The following is a 15,727-nucleotide window of genomic DNA, read 5'->3' on the forward strand; positions in this document are numbered from 1 at the left end:
GTGCAGCCCTGGCCCCGCCCACCCTGCCCCACACAGATGGGGGAAGGCCCTCCCCACCCCGCCATGCCCTCTCAGAGAGCGAGCCACCAGACTAGCAAGTTGCCTCAGCCCCTTCCTCAGCATGGGGAACTTGATCTGCCCCCCATACCTCTTCCCTTCCCCCTCCCCTTCCACCACAACAGACTTGCCAGCTGAACACAGCTGTATCAAGCATCATAAAGGAACGAATCCCCCATTTATATTATTCCTATGGGAAAATTGGTTCTGAGTTATGGCATTTCAACTTAAGATGCAGTTTTCAGGAAACAGTTGAGTCATACAGGCAGTCGTGAGACTTACATCAATAAAACAGTGTTTAGGTGATACCTATATATATAATGGAGTTTCACTTTAATCATGGAAAAATTCAGTTTTAGAGTTTTTTTAATCAGAATTTGCTAATTTTTTTCTTTTTCATTTAAAAAAAATCACAAATTCTCTGAATTTTAATTTTTAAACAGAGAAGACCAGGATCCCTAATGATCAGGAAAGAGGGTAGCTGGTTTGGTTTTAATGTCAGCATCTTTTTGCACATGCATTAAATCCAATCTTGTTTGACAAGACATAGAGGAGCTGTGAGCATGGCTGACTTGAAAACTAAACTGGAAAATTTGATTTCAAAATGAGAAATGATTTCAAAAATGAGAAACCAAAAAACAGGATGAAACTGGTTACTGATTTCTCTGTGTGATGTAAAATCTATGAGACACTGCTATAAATATTGTAACAAATCAATTAAAGATTTCAGAAGTTTTTTTTAAATCCCTAGTCCTTTTCTGAGTTCCCTTCTCAGTGCTGCTGAGCAGAACTTCATTGCACCCTCCATAGACTATTTCTCACAGCACACTGCCAGCAGAGTCTTCTCTCAGCTTGGGCAATATTTGAAATATACATGTCATAGGGAGACCTCAGCACCTCATAATATAACCTTCCATCATTATGCTGTTTGTTACTCAAAAAAAAAAAAAGTGGACTGGGAAAGAATTTTATCATGGTGAGCAGTGTCTTTTAACTGACTTGTCACTACCTGATGTAGGGCTTGTTACAATCCATTGCAGATAAGCAGAGAATTTAATTTTATGTAGTTAAGCAGTCCTAAGTTAAGATAACACACACTGCCTTAACTTTTTACCCCATTCACATATGGTTTGCATTAATTTTTAAGCTTGCGTTCAAAGTCAGTAAAGTCTGTCTTCAACTTTTAGACACACAGGTAATGCAGTCATCCATGTAATAATTGATTATAGATATAGCCAACCGTATGCATTGTGTAATGTAAACTGTCTTTCCATCAGTGCTTGCTAATAAAATCGAAAGCAATTATTTTGCTTTTTATACAATACAAATAATATGAAAGCATCCCCTTGATTATAGCTGGGTCCCGCAGAATTGTGGTTAGTGAAAGTGCACAAACACCTGAGGCCTGTCTTCATATGTAGTTTGAGGTTGGTGGAGACGATTGGACTTGTTTTTAAAAATAATGTTGGAGTGAGACACTAGATAAATCACAATTGCACTTAGGCATCATTGGGAGCATAGCAAGGACTTCTGCTTTTATCTTTAGTAATTTGTCTGGCGGGGGGGAAGCCAACTAAAGGAGAAATAGATGAATATACATTTTGGCTGCCAGTGGGCAACACAAGGAAACGGAGAGTGTAAGGATACTACATGGGGTGTAGTGAAACTCAGATTTTAAGTTTATCTGAGCATGGCTGTGATATTAAATCAGTAGAGCTGCAACTCAGAGCATCCTGAGTAGTCTCCAGTAATAATGATTGTTGCTTCTTCCTCCTCTTCAGCTCTTTAGAAAAAGAGCAAGTGCTGAGGAGACAGGCAGAACTGGAATCTGCCCAGAGCCGTCTGCAGCTTCAGGTCTTGACTGATGAGTGTAGTAAACTTCGCAAGCAAGTCCAGGTAAATTCAGCTGTTGTGGTTTTTGTTTTGTTATGTTTTGTTTTAATGATAGACTATTTCCCAGGGGTGGGCAGTTATTTTGGGTGAAGGGCCACTTACTGAGTTTTGGCAAGCTGTCAAGGGCTGCATGGGTAGCCCCGCCCCTTGACAGATGCCCTACACCCTGGTCATTATCTTGTGACTGGGTCCCTCCCTCTAACCCCTGACCTTTGCCACCAGAAGTCCCTCTCCTTGCCCCTGGAAGTACTCCTTTCAGCAAGGGGTTTTGCCATCTCAAGAGTCAGAAAAATACCAAATTATGTTCTAAAAAGCGAACATCTACAACATACATTAATTTGATTTCAAAAAATATTTTTGTCCTGATTCACATGTGTTTGTATAGTGTACACAGAGGTGATTGCACAGTAACTTAAAATGAAGTCTTACACTTGTATATTGTGAGGGGGTAGGTATAGGTTTGTGGGGGGCTGTGAACATGTGGGTATGCGGAGTAAATGAGCATATGGGTGTGTGGATATGTGGAGGGTGTGGGGTTTGTGGAGGGATGTGGGGGAAGGGTGACTGGGGTGTGTCAGTGGATGTGGGGGTCTGCGTGTATGGCAGTGTGAGGGGGGGGTGCATGTGGTAGTCACCCTGCAAACACACACCCCCCCCTCTACCAGCATGACCATGCTCTGGGTCCCCCGATGCAGCCACGTGGTGCTGGAGCAGGGTGGGGGCAGGAATCAGGGAAATGGCTGAAGGTGGGGCAGGGCTAGATTCCTGCCTCCTGCTGCTGGTTCCTCTGGGTTCTACTGCCCCTGGCTCCTGTTGTCTTTGACAGGCAGACAGGAGCAAATAAATATTAATTTACTACATTTTTAGGGGCCCTGCAGGCCGGATAGAATGGCCTGGCAAGCTGCATGCGGCCCATGGGCTATATTTTGCCCAGCCCTGTTCTTTCCCCTTCTGTCCAGTCTGTGTTTTGCCTTTCTTCTGCCAAGGGCATCTGTGATCTTTTAGTGTTCACAAACAGCATCTCAACTGCTGACGTCGGGCCCCTTGCTGCTTCTGCCTTCACCCGGTGCCTGTGACCACCAGGACAATGACGTGTATACAGTGACGGAAAAGTAAAACCCACCGTGTCAATTAAAAACTCACTGCTTCAATTTAGGAAGCATGTAATATAACTCTGAAGGACTAAACCCCTGTCACGTGTACAAGCACCCCCTGGGAAGAATGATTGTGGGGAGAGTAAACCTGTGTGTCCATGCCCAGCATTCTTTTTATGCTAAGTAACTCTTGTACATGGTCTTTAATGTAAATACAAATAAGGTAAAAAAAAAAAAAAAAAAATCTTGTTGAGCCTTGTCTGTTTTTCTAGATTCATTGCTGTTTTGCTGTTTTCCAAGTGTAACACATCCTTTTAATTCTAAACGTTTATACTACTAATCTTGAATACGTAGTGACTTTCAGTACAAACACTTGAGTGACTATTTCAGTTGAACAAGTTACTGGTCTCTCTTAACTGTGTGATAGCCTTTTGTTTCTGATAGATCTGGTTTCCCTTGGGAACAAATTCTGTACAGAGGTGGCCAACCTGCAGCATGTGTGCACAGGCTCACCCAAGCCAGTTTCAGGCATTTTCCAGGGTAGGCCTGAGTGAGCCTGCCATGAGGCTGATTACCACTGAACAGCAGTACACAGGCTGTTCTTCAGCTGTTTTAAGAAAGTAAAGCTCACTATGTACTAAAAAACAAGTTTTAAGTAAAGTTCACCACTAAGAATTCTTCACAAAACCATAATAAATAAACTTTATTAAACAACAGCTTGTATTAAGTGCTAACTTTTATGGAATGCTGATCCTCAGGCAAAGTCTACTGCTGCAAAATCCATGTTAATGACTGAAAGTGAACACGGAGCAGCTCCTGAAATTTCCTGGAAACATAGTCTGTCTCTGTGGAGTGAACACTTGGCCATAGACAGAGAGAATGCACTTCACATCCACTGAATTTGTGGGAACTTTAAGGCACTGTTTTGTCAGACTGTGTAGCCTGGGAACAGAGTCCCAGAATAGTTATGTTCACAGGCAGCTGACACTCTTTGACACTGCTTAGATAAGTGGGATATTACTGTTCGTGCTGTTTCCCCCACCCAGGAATGGACTTGAACAGCTGAGCATCAAAGCTCAGCAGAGCCATATGGTTCTGGTTAAAAAAAAAAAAAAAAAAAAAAATTGCACTGCCCTAAGCACAAAGCAGCCAGTTGCCTGAATGTGGTAGATTGGAGGTATCATATCTATAATATCAGTACAGCTTGGCAGCTACTGCCTGAAAACCTCCCTTCTCTGCTGGTTTTCTTGTTGAGACTTGGAAAGTTCCTATGATAATGTTCTGGCTTCAGCCCAGCTTAATAAGTCCCATCACTTTGTTGTGAGCTTGGTGGATACAAGGCTGCAAACCCTCAAACCCGGTGATGAGTTCCGTGAATGTTGTGGGGTTTTCTTCCACAAAGGCCACCTGCGCTTTAATGTCTCTCTTCTCTAACAGATTCCTTAGCTGGAGCATGCACTGCATGCCTGGTGTAATGTCCAGCTCTTTGGCCACAAACTGCCTGTAGTACTGGATGTGTTCAGCATGGTACTGGGTGGCATTGAACTGTGAGCAGACTGGTGGTAGTGGAACAGTAGCATGTGGTTCCTCACACTGATTGGCAATGGACTTCCTGTACCAGAGCTTACGGACAGGACAGTGTTTGAAGACTTTCTTCAGGCAGGACATATCATGGAACTGTGTGCACCAGATGTAACACCAATGACAGAATGCTCAGGTGACATGTACAGAGTTGGGCATTGCTCCCTGAGCACTTTGATGGAAGCCTTGTGAATGTACCTGGCATTGTCAGAAAGGAAGGCGAAGATCTTGTTGAAATCTAAGCTATAGATGAAAACAGCTTGCATGATTGCCTTTGCAACTGTTGAAAAACTGGCAGCCTTGAGGTGGACTGGCTCTGTCTGAAAAATAGGCAGGTTATTGCTATCCAGCTCTCACCTGCAAATAAAATATGCAGCATGTAGTTGTCCTGACTTTCTGTGGCTTCATCAGCCACCATGGAAATGGGGTCAAATTCTACCAGTACATCTGTTGTGGACTGCACGAGTAAAGCTATCACCTGTGGAAGATATGCTTCCTGAAGCCTGTTAGCTGTTAGAATACTTCCCCCATCTGACAAATTGTCCTGCAAGTACTGTCTCAGGACCAGGTGGTCAGGCTTCTGCAGAGAGGGATACTTGCAGCTGTGAATGCTTTGACCAGAGCAAGCCTCTCCTTGCCAGGCTGCTTTCAGTGTTTTGTTTTGTTTTTTGAACATCGAGGACATGGTGGTTGGTCACATGCCCTGTCCTTCAGCCTCTGAAGCAGCTTTCTCTTCTGGTGTACTTTGACTCTAAATGATCGATACTATATTTTCTCACCAGATCCAGGGCCACATTACATGAGGAGCAGAAGAACTTGCCACCCTCTGCACGAAGAGTACTGGCAGGAAACTGCTTCAGTTGATCTGTGACAGAAATTTTCTTTGCTACGTGTGGGGTCTCTTCACACTGCTCTTGCTCATCTTTTCAGTTTGCACCATGCAAAATCATCGAATTGTACAAATTTAGGGTTGGGAGGGACCTCAGAAGGTCATCTAGTCCAACCCCCTGCTTAAAGCAGGATCAGCCCCAACTATACCATCCTAGCCAAGGCTTTGCTAGGATGTGAGCTGAGTGGGGTGAGGCTGGAAGAGGGAAGGGTTCCTGCCCCCATGGCTGGGTGTGGGGCAGGGCCTTCCCCAACCTGATGCAGGGTCTCCTGACCCTGTCTTGCTCTGCTTCCATGTGGGACAGGGGAATTTTGCCCTCCACTTCTCTGCATGGTGGGGACCAGGAAAAGAGGGGGTCAGGAGACCTGTGCTGGGTGTCTGCTCCCACAGTCATGTGTGGGGTGTAGGATGCCCTTGCCTCAGGGGCTTCCCCCCCACCTGGCACTGGTCTGAGCCCCACCACACAGAGAAGGGGAGGGAGAAATTCCTCTCTGCTCCCACATGGAAGCAAACCAAGGCAGAGCTTAGGAAAGCTGTGCCTGACAGGGGGAAGTCCCTGTGTCTGGGGCACACTGTGCCCCATGCCTGGCTCTGACAGGCACCCACCATGTCTCCTGACTCACTTTCTCCCCTATTTGTTGGATGACTGTCATCTTTGTATTGAGAGGCTATCAACAAGGATATAACAATCAAACCAAACTCTGGTGTGCATCTACCGATGCATCTCAAGCAAAACCAGGGATGTCATCCTCCTGCTTTACTTGGCCTGGGTGAGGCCACAACTGGAATACTGCATCCAGTTTTGGGCCTCCCAGCTCCGGAGGGATGTGGAAAAGGTTGAGAGAATCCAGACAAGAGCCACCTGTGTGATCCAAGGCCTGGAGAGCAGGCTGTACGAGGAGAGTCTGAGGTATTTGGGACTCTTCAGTCTGGAAAAGAAGGCTCAGGTGGGACTTGGTAGCAGCCTACAATTATATAAAGGGTACATCAGGACTTGGGAGAACAGCTATTCACCAGAGCTCCCCAAGGGATAACAAGGTCTAATGGCCATAAACTCCAGGAAGGCCAATTTCAGACTAGACATAAGAAAAAAGTTCTTTATAGTGTGTGTGTCCAGGGTCTGGAACAGACTCCCCCCAGAAGTGGTGCAAGCACCTACTCTGAACTCTTTCAAAAAACATCTGGATATTTTTCTTGCTGGGATCACTTGATCCCAGCTGACTTTCTGTCTATGGTAGGGGAGCTGGACTCGATAATCTCACAAAGTCCCTTCCAGCCCCTACTGTCTATAAAATCTATGAAATATTGAAAGATTTTGAGTTTGCTTTGCGTGGCCCTAATGATACTCTGCTATTTAGGTATTTATAGATGCATTATGGGATCAGCTCTGGTGGTCATTACCTGTAGCTGTTTCAGGAAGGATGCCCATCAGCTGTAATTGTTTAAAAACTGCTATACCTTTTCGCATCTTTTGGAGGTTAACAGATGTTCACTTAGTTTCATTTCCCCACAAAGATCATTCCAAATGGATTATTCGTTTTTCTTTTTCTTGTTGTCAAGAATTTCTTCAATTCAAGTTGTACATTTTGGGGGAAGTGAACAGGTCTTGGATCCTTACAAAATTAGGTCATTACTAGAATCTCTGATGGTTCTTTGGATTTAAAAGAACAGTGTAGTCTTTGAGTAAATAGATTTGGATTATCCTCAGTATGAATTCTTGAAACACCTCTAACCTCAGAGCTATAGGATGTTTTAAAATGGTTTTAAATAAGATGTCTTGTTCATAGTTCAGTTATGAGACTAATATGTGGCAGTTAGTTTGGCACGATTAACCTGGAATGTGAGATTAAAAGGGAACCTCTGGATAATCAAGTACAGGTCTGCTATTCACAGGCACCATGTCACATAAGTCCTGTGTTTTTTTCCAGGAGCTGAAAGCACTGATGGCCCAGCATAACACTAGCACTTCTCAGCAACCTGGCAGCTCCCGTTCCTATTTACCAGGTACTCTCCCATCAAGCCAGAGCCAGCACAAATACCACTTTGAAAAGGCCTTCTTGGTTTCTCGGTCTGGGAGCTGCAGGGTCATGGCTTACTGTGACTCATTGAGTTGTCTTGTGGTGTCACAGCCCTCTCCACAGTCTACACTTATTCCTGGTAAGTTGCCAATAAACAGCTCTATATTTTATTGATTGAATCAAAGGGGTTTATTTGCTGGTTTCATTAAAGTTAAATATGTTCTCTGCTCTGTTCTTTAACTCTTCCTCAGCTTCATCCATCTACATGATAAAGTATAGACACTGTTGTTAATAAGATTAGTTTCTCTCCATTTCACCTGGGCTCAGCTGTGGAGTTTTTAGCCCAGTGAATCAATTTCCTTTTTTGATGGCTGCTATGAATTTCCTGTCCCAGTAAGGGATCACTTGAATTTGCCTCTTTGATCTGAAATGCCACCTCCCTGCCAAAGTGGAGGGATCTGTGTGGTGCCTCTTGCTGAGAGGACTCTTGCAGGAGCTGCGGACAAGTGTATAAAGCATTTTTATGACTCCCTCAAGGGCTTTCAGTCTTTCACAGGAAAATGTAAGTTCCTGAATTACAGTTACAAGACCAGATTTGTCACATTTTTAAGTGTATTTTTTACTTAAGTGCATGTGGATAAATGGCGCTATTTAGTGGGAAAAAACGACTGGGCATTGTAGACACAGCTCCACTTTGAACTTTGTGGGGACATTGGACAAGATGCTTGACTTTCATGTGCATGTACCAGTTCCCCATTTGTAAAATAGCTGTCCTGAGAGCTAAGTGCATGATGTTCTCTGAATGGCAGACTGCAAATTTATCTTATTCATTTAATGACTTGAGATTTTTAAATCATTCCCGAACAGAGTTTTGTAGTTCATCTTGATTCCTACATGGTGACAGTCATCTCACTTGGCAACAAGAGACATTATACCCAAAGAGGGTGGTGTTCTGTAGGAGTTTTCCAAAACAGCATGTAACCTGTGTGTTCTCTTCTTGACGTGAGCATTAATTAGCACAGTTACTATAGCTCTGATGTGAGGCTGCATGTTAAAGGCTCAGGTTCCATATTAATTTGATGCAGTTGTCGTGCCTTATGCTTATGTGGTTTATCAGGATATGGTGCATCCTTTTCCAATAACAGGCTGTGGGGTAAAGATGATGAGTGCTGCCAATCTGAGAAGTAGTCAATACATCCCCATCCATAGTAAGCAGATCCGGGGATTGGCTTTCAGTAATCGGACACATGGCTTGCTCTTATCTGCTTCTTTGGACCATACACTCAGACTTACCAGGTGAGTGGAACTGGGGAATGGCGGGGTGTAGTGATATCCTCTAGCTTGGCTATACACATGCTTTGGAGCAGCAGCTCTTCCTGTTTCCAAGAAATGTATTTTAAATCTAATATGAAAGTGTAATGCACAAGTTCCAGAGGAGGATGGGAGCTCTGGTTGGTAAACTGTACAGAATTGTTCTCACTTCCTAGTCACTTGAATGGAGGAGGGACCATGCTTCTATCTGTTCATGCTACCTTTCTTTGAGTGAGATTTTCCCATGGGATACAGCTTGGAAAGAAGCCAGTGCAGACAAGCTGAGTGTTGAGACATATGTAACTTAATCTGCTAACGTGACTTGCCATTTTTTCCAGATACAGTAGTACTGTAAAGAGTGGAGTATAAGAGCGTCCATAGGACTGAATGGATCTGAGAGTTGAGGGTAAAAACCCTCAAAAGTTACTTCCCATTCTGCTTACTCCCCTTTCTCCAAATACTTGGTTTAATTCAGAGGCACTAAAGATTGGTCACATAGGCCTATCTGACCCATGGAGCCATATGCAACCTGTGGGGCTCATGGAAGGGGCTGGTCCCACTTCCAGATTCAGGTGTATGAAGCCTTTTGGGGACATGTGCCAGTTGTGGAGGAGCAAATAACATTAATCCCCATGGCTCAGAAACCCACAGTGTTTAATGCTGCTGCCACTTATCCTGACCCATCTCCAGCACTAGGATCTGGCCTGTGGGAAGCCCTACAGTCTGGGTCTGGCCTGAGAGGTCAGTGATTTCGACACCCCTGTTGTAGTTCAAAACTAGTGATTAGGGTGCATGTTAACACTCACCTGAAGTACATAGAGCACAAGCAGAATTACTTGGAACTGATCCATGAGATAGGACCAGTGCTTCTCTGCAGCTGGGCATAGACAGACTTAAAGGAATATGTTAGGGCCTGAAAAACGCAGCTAAAATATATTAAGAATTCTTTGAGAATTAGTAGTAGTTGGTAGATGATGTGTACACACATGCTGTGTAATCAGATCTAAAATAGAAGGTGGAGGACCTAGAACAGTAGCTGAAGTTGCTATCAGTGAAGAGATCTGAAATTTAAGGAGGATTTTTTTCAGAAAGGGATGCTTCATCAAGAGCATGTGGCAAGCTGAAATACTGTGTGGTAGAGGATACAGATCATGTCAAAGTCCGATTATGTTCTTTAAGATGTAATATGATTTGGTTTCTTCCAGCTCTTACTTATACATGTTTGCATACTGAATAAAGCCATTCTTCTCTAAGAGATTAGATTAATTTAATTTTCTAGCCTTAACTGTGTCTATTGGAAGCCATCCCAAACCTGGCTTCCAGAGGGATTGAGCCCTGTCTCCATGGACCAGGTCTTTTAGTCCTTGTACCCCCTGGCTCTCCATGCCCCTCTGCTGCAGGACCTCAGCCCCATTCTGACTCTGCTACTGGAAAGGGACTTCACCTCTTAAAAGGGAGAGAGTGCACCTCAAAGTTTTTGCAGTGAAGCAGGCAACTCTTCACCTTAAACAAAAATAGAATATTAGTTAACTGCAGTACAGTTAGCACAGTCCTTGGGTCACAGTGCTTAAAGCTAAAACTCAGCCAGGGTTGCAGTCTGTCAAATTTTAGGCTCCCTCCCCTCCCTGCAACTCTGTCTCTGCCTTGCCTTGCCTCACCCACCCCTTTTTCTCTGGGAGGCTTTACTTTATTTTTCCAAGCCAGCATCTCACATGGTGGCTTCTTTCCTAGGTGCCAGAGACTGCAGGAGTCTCCAGGTGCTGGGGCTTGAATCCAGTGGTGCTCCAGTTGGTCCTCATCTGAACATTAGTTCCTTGTATTCTTGATGGTGCATTCTGGAATAACTGAGGCATGTAGTCTAGAGCCTCACTTTCACTCCCAGGTCTAATTTAGAGCAACATTTAATCTATTATTTCACAGAATATAACAGTATACAAGACATTGGATATACCAAAACATACAACATTGTGTTTATTAAAAAATGGGTATATTACAAAACAATACTATACTCTGTCACGAAGAGAAAATAAAGAGTATGGAACAGTTACCACATACTTTAATGTTCACACTGTAACCTACTATGTTGGCTGCTTTTAGTACCCTTATGTTTGCTCTTACCTCTCAGGAAATGTGAGCAACTGTTATTGAAGGATAAGCTGCTTGCATTTACCTTGAAAGAGCAGGCATGTGGGCAGGTAGCTGACCTGCAGTAAAATGCCCCATGCACCAAGTTGTTCATGTTCTCATGGCCAAAATATTTAATGGGAGATTAATGCAAAGTTTGTTGTTGAATCTTTTATCCTGTCGAGTAAATCTGTATCATCAGCATTTTTTAATTTTTATTTGTTTGTTTGTTTGTTTGTTTTACCATACAGCTTGACAACAAATACGGTGGTTCAAACATACGATGCTGGCCGTCCTGTCTGGAGCTGCTGTTGGTGCCTTGATGATACCAACTACATCTATGCTGGGCTAGTCAATGGCTCTATCCTAGTATATGATTTAAGGGATACACGGTCTCATGTCCAGGAATTAGTCCCTCAGAAGTATAGGTATGGTTTCAGGATTTCTCTCTGGTGTTCACTAACAGCTAGCAAGCTAAGCATTTCTTCCTGTGCAGGTGAAAATTATAATCGCATAGTTTTAAGCAGCATCTTGTATTGCTGCCACAATTTTGGAATGCATTATGTCTTGGGAACAAGGTCCTTACATGACTTTTTTGATAGAGGAACAGTGGATTAAATGCACTAAAATTATTACATTTCTGGATTTTTTTTTGCTGTTGCCATGGATAAGGGAGAAATACCAGATCCTAAGCTAATGTTAGCACTGGGTACCAGAGGACTGTGACAAAACTGATAAATGAGTACTAGAACCTACTTAGGCCCTGGGGATTAGAGTGATGAGCAGTCCCAGGTGTCACACTTTATTGAAGAGTCCCAAAAATATTAGTAGGAATCTTGTATTCACGTTTAACTTCATGCCATCATTCTTATACCGGCTAAATTCGATTTCTCTGTCAAGGGATCACTTTATTATAATAATAATAATTACTACTTAAAGCTTATCAAAAACTTCTTTTAACTTATCTAAATTAGACCTCATTCTCAAGCCATTATCAGAATGTCCCCTTCCCCCCTTTCAAAATTGGAAGTGGAAAGAGGGTGGATTGACTGTGTTGAAGCAGAAAGCTGGTGTTACTATAGCCTAATGCTACTGTCTCTTGCTCTTTGTCCTTTCAGGTGTCCCATGGTGTCACTGTCTTATCTACCCCGCATGGCGTCTGCCTCGCTACCTTATGGTGGAGTTATAGCTGGCACCTTAGAAGGAGCCTGCTTTTGGGAACAGAAAGATAGTAACTCTTATTGGCCTCACCACCTGCCTGTAGAGCCTGGGGGCTGCATTGATATCCAGACTGAAATAAACACACGGCACTGCCTTGCAACATACAGGCCTAGTAAGTAGCTGCATATAGGATGCCCTCTCTGCTCTATTTCTGTCACAAGTCCCTGTCCATATAAGCCCCTGTGCAGTGCCGGAATTCCAAGGCAGCTGTGGATTGCTGGTATGTTAGCCCTCAGGGACTGAGAACATGGTGGAAATGGTGTTCCTTTTCTTCAGAAGTGAAAGTCTGGAAGGTGTTGTAGTGTGATATTTGCCCTTGGCCACAGTAATGAGTTTTGTGTGCCTGCATGAGGCCAAGAGAAGTACGGTTGAGGGGAGACAGCCTGCTAAGTTAGGGTGCAAATGGGAAATCTGTTGTGCTTTTAACAGTGCGTCTTGCCCAGGAAGTTTGTTCTCTATGGTTACCCTATCTTGACTTGCATCAGAATTCACTTCTTTGCAGCTTAGCTACGGTCCTTTCTTGGATAGGCATCTTTTGGAGAAAACTTTGCTACATGACTTGGTTTCTTTCACAGATAAGAACAACCCCTACTTGCGTTGCGTGGTGATGGAACTTTCCTGTAGTCCTCTAACAGATGCCTCTGATATCGTCATCTGCTCATGTCACCCAGTGCAAACGTTCAGTGCTGGGCCCACCTGCAAACTGCTGACCAAAAATGCCATCTTTCAGAGTCCAGAGGAGAATGGCAGAATCTTGGTGTGTGCTGGTGATGAGGCGTCAAACTCTGCTATGGTATGTCCTTCTCTTTAATGTGATCTGGAAGGTTTTATTGAAGTGCTTGGGAAGGAAACCTAACTAGTTAAAATGTTGTTATTCCAACTTAATAGAATTTTGCATTGAGGGGAATCAGTGCTGTCTGTGTGGGGTGGGTGTGTGTGCATGTATACACGTATAAACACATCTATTCATCTGTGTATATGCATGGTAGTGTACTTTACTTCTGGGGCTGGTAATTTCCTGGTAACTTACAGGAATTGCTACATTTTGCGTGCAAACCAGCATTACATAAGTTGGAATAATCTGTCCTTTAAAACTTCATTTAATTGGAAGTAGGTAGCTAGTCCTTGCTGTCTAATAGTTGTGTTAGACTCTAACATCACCTTACTCCAGTCAAAATGCCATGTTTTGAACAAGTTACAGTACCACACGCAGTACCAACATGGTAGGTTATCAGTTCACTACTGACTGGAAGCGCAAAATAACAGTTGGCTACATTGCATATAGACGCAGGATCTACTAAAGCAGCTGATGCATCCATTGTTTTTGTAGATCCTGTACAGCTTGGCATGGATCAGAACTTGCCAGCTTACCTCGCATAGGTTGAGGAGCCAATAATTGGTAATGCTTTTATCACTATTAAACCCAGGCTGGATCTGAACCAACAAGTTACAAAAGAAAGAGTATCCATATTCCAATATAGAAGAATTATTGTAAATCCCTCCATCCTATCTCCTCCCCCCCAACCTCCCCAAGTACATTATATATCCACATTTTAGGTGCATTATAGACTTATACTGAACCAGACTTGTTTCAGTACATTTGTTATGTTTAATGCTTAATGTTTAATGTCTTGTCATGAACATGCACATGATATGTTCCAGAAGAACGTTTTATAGTTCTGTGCCCACTTTTCCTTCCTTTCCTCTGATAAGGAGGCAGTGTTTGTCAGGAGAGGAGATCTTGGGCAGATAATTTATTAAATAGAATTAGAAGACTTGTGAAAAAATAGAACCCCAAGTGTTTGAATGGTACACTTAGTAGGAAACGCTAAGCTTTGCCTCTGGAATATTGATCTGTTAAGACTTTATTTAAGAACAGTCTTTAAAAACCGAAAGTAATGCATTCTACCATGTAAAACAGGATTGATAATGTTCAATGTTCAGCCTTTTTCAGAATGACTGCTATTATTTTTAGCAGCCTTGTGCTGCTGACGTCTTTTGAATAATTTGGCCTTAATCTTTTTCAGTAACCTGCCTCCCTTAAACCATCCAGCCCCTTACCCTACAGATAAATTGTCTAATTTGTTAGGGTTTTCCTGTCATTCTCAGTGTAATAACAATAGATTAACAGAGTTTGGTTTTGTTTTTCCTCTCTCTGATTACAGTAGGCAGTGGTTGCTTATTCTTTTCTGCACCAGCCCATTTTGACAGAGTTCATTGATAACTTGACACTTCAAAATCTTGCTCCTTCTGTTCATAGGACTTCTAGATGGATTGTTTTCTAAGAGCTGTTTTGGCTGTCAGCTCTTTGTACAACATGTCCAGTTTCAGGTCAGGTGAGACCTATCTACATACTTGGCTAACAGACCTCCACAGAGTTTAATGGCTTGCAATGAAATGGCAGAGTCTCCGTAGACTGGGGAAGGACTGGGAAATAGCCATGCTGCCTAGAAAGGTTCATTCTGTCTGAAATCAGCTTCTTGCCATTCAAAAAGAAAGAAAAAAAAAGATTGAGAGAGATGTCTTAGTGGCCTTTTAACCCTTCATTTGTGTTCCATAGTTATGGGATGCTGGTAGTGGCACCTTACTGCAGAAACTACAAGCTGACCTACCTGTGTTGGACATCTGCCCCTTTGAAGTGAACTGCAATAACTTCCTAGCTACTCTGACTGAGAAGATGGTGAAGATCTACAAGTGGGAATGAATAATAGTCCATAAGCTCTCCAGAGGAAGGATTTTCCAAAATGTGCTGCTGGTCAACTACTTCAGTAGAGTGTCTGCTGCCCCACTGTAGCAGCTCTGCCATGGACTCTGCCTTCTACCTGTGCTACTCACAGAAGATTGGAACTGTCATGGCACTGCATGTTGGTGCTTGCAGATCCTTCGAGTACCATTGTGTCCCACCACAGGAGGCTTTGTCTTCTCCCACCCTAACTTTTGTCTGTTCTTTCTTCAGCTGATTCCCAAGGTTATTTTTTTTTCCCCTATTTCCAGTCAAATTTAGCAATCCACTTCAATGTAGTGCTCTCTTCTGAGGTTTTCAGCCTGTGTTGCAGATCCCCTTCCAGCACAGTATAGGGACTAAGAATGAAAATTGAAAGACCTCCTGAAACTCTTTTGATCTTGGAATCCCAGTGTTCTAACTGGGTGTGAAAGTGGCATTAATCTGAATAATAGTGTGGCCACCATCTGGTAGATGATTTGGAATTTTTCCCAAAATTTTTTATATTTTGCTGTGAACAAAAGTTAATTGTAACATAGCTTATGGTGTGGAGAAATTTATACTGGTTGCAGCTTGTGGGGTGGGGGTGCAGTGCTGCTGCTCCCAGAGAGCAGCTGCTATGCACTAACTCAAGGGTGTCGGGCATACAGCCTGTAGGCTGCAGCTGGCCCATGGAGCCTCTGTCCGGTCCAGCAGGCTAGCCAAAGTTGGTGCATGGGGCCTGCCACAGAATTCAGGGCCTTTTGGCCTCACTGGCTGTGGCTGTTAGCGATTTTTTTTTTTTTTTTTTTTTTTTTTTTTTTTTTTTTTTTTTTTT

The 15,727-nt window shown here is 43.2% G+C and overlaps 1 protein-coding gene across 1 annotated transcript in view; it reads left to right on the top strand.

The window, feature by feature from the left end:
- Positions 1-15,651, top strand: part of RFWD3 (ring finger and WD repeat domain 3) — a 27,681-nt gene extending 12,030 nt beyond the window's left edge. The window contains exons 7-13 of the mRNA XM_019505809.1: positions 1,839-1,953; positions 7,443-7,671; positions 8,678-8,828; positions 11,219-11,395; positions 12,086-12,300; positions 12,764-12,981; positions 14,749-15,651. Coding sequence (XP_019361354.1) covers positions 1,839-1,953; positions 7,443-7,671; positions 8,678-8,828; positions 11,219-11,395; positions 12,086-12,300; positions 12,764-12,981; positions 14,749-14,892 — 1,249 coding nt within the window. The 3' untranslated portion in view covers positions 14,893-15,651. The remainder of the gene's footprint in view (positions 1-1,838; positions 1,954-7,442; positions 7,672-8,677; positions 8,829-11,218; positions 11,396-12,085; positions 12,301-12,763; positions 12,982-14,748) is intronic.
- Positions 15,652-15,727: the final 76 nt, after the last annotated feature.

The sequence above is a fragment of the Gavialis gangeticus genome, unplaced genomic scaffold (genome assembly GCF_001723915.1).
Source record: "Gavialis gangeticus isolate Ggan-Ray unplaced genomic scaffold, GavGan_comp1, whole genome shotgun sequence".
NCBI lineage: Eukaryota > Metazoa > Chordata > Crocodylia > Gavialidae > Gavialis > Gavialis gangeticus.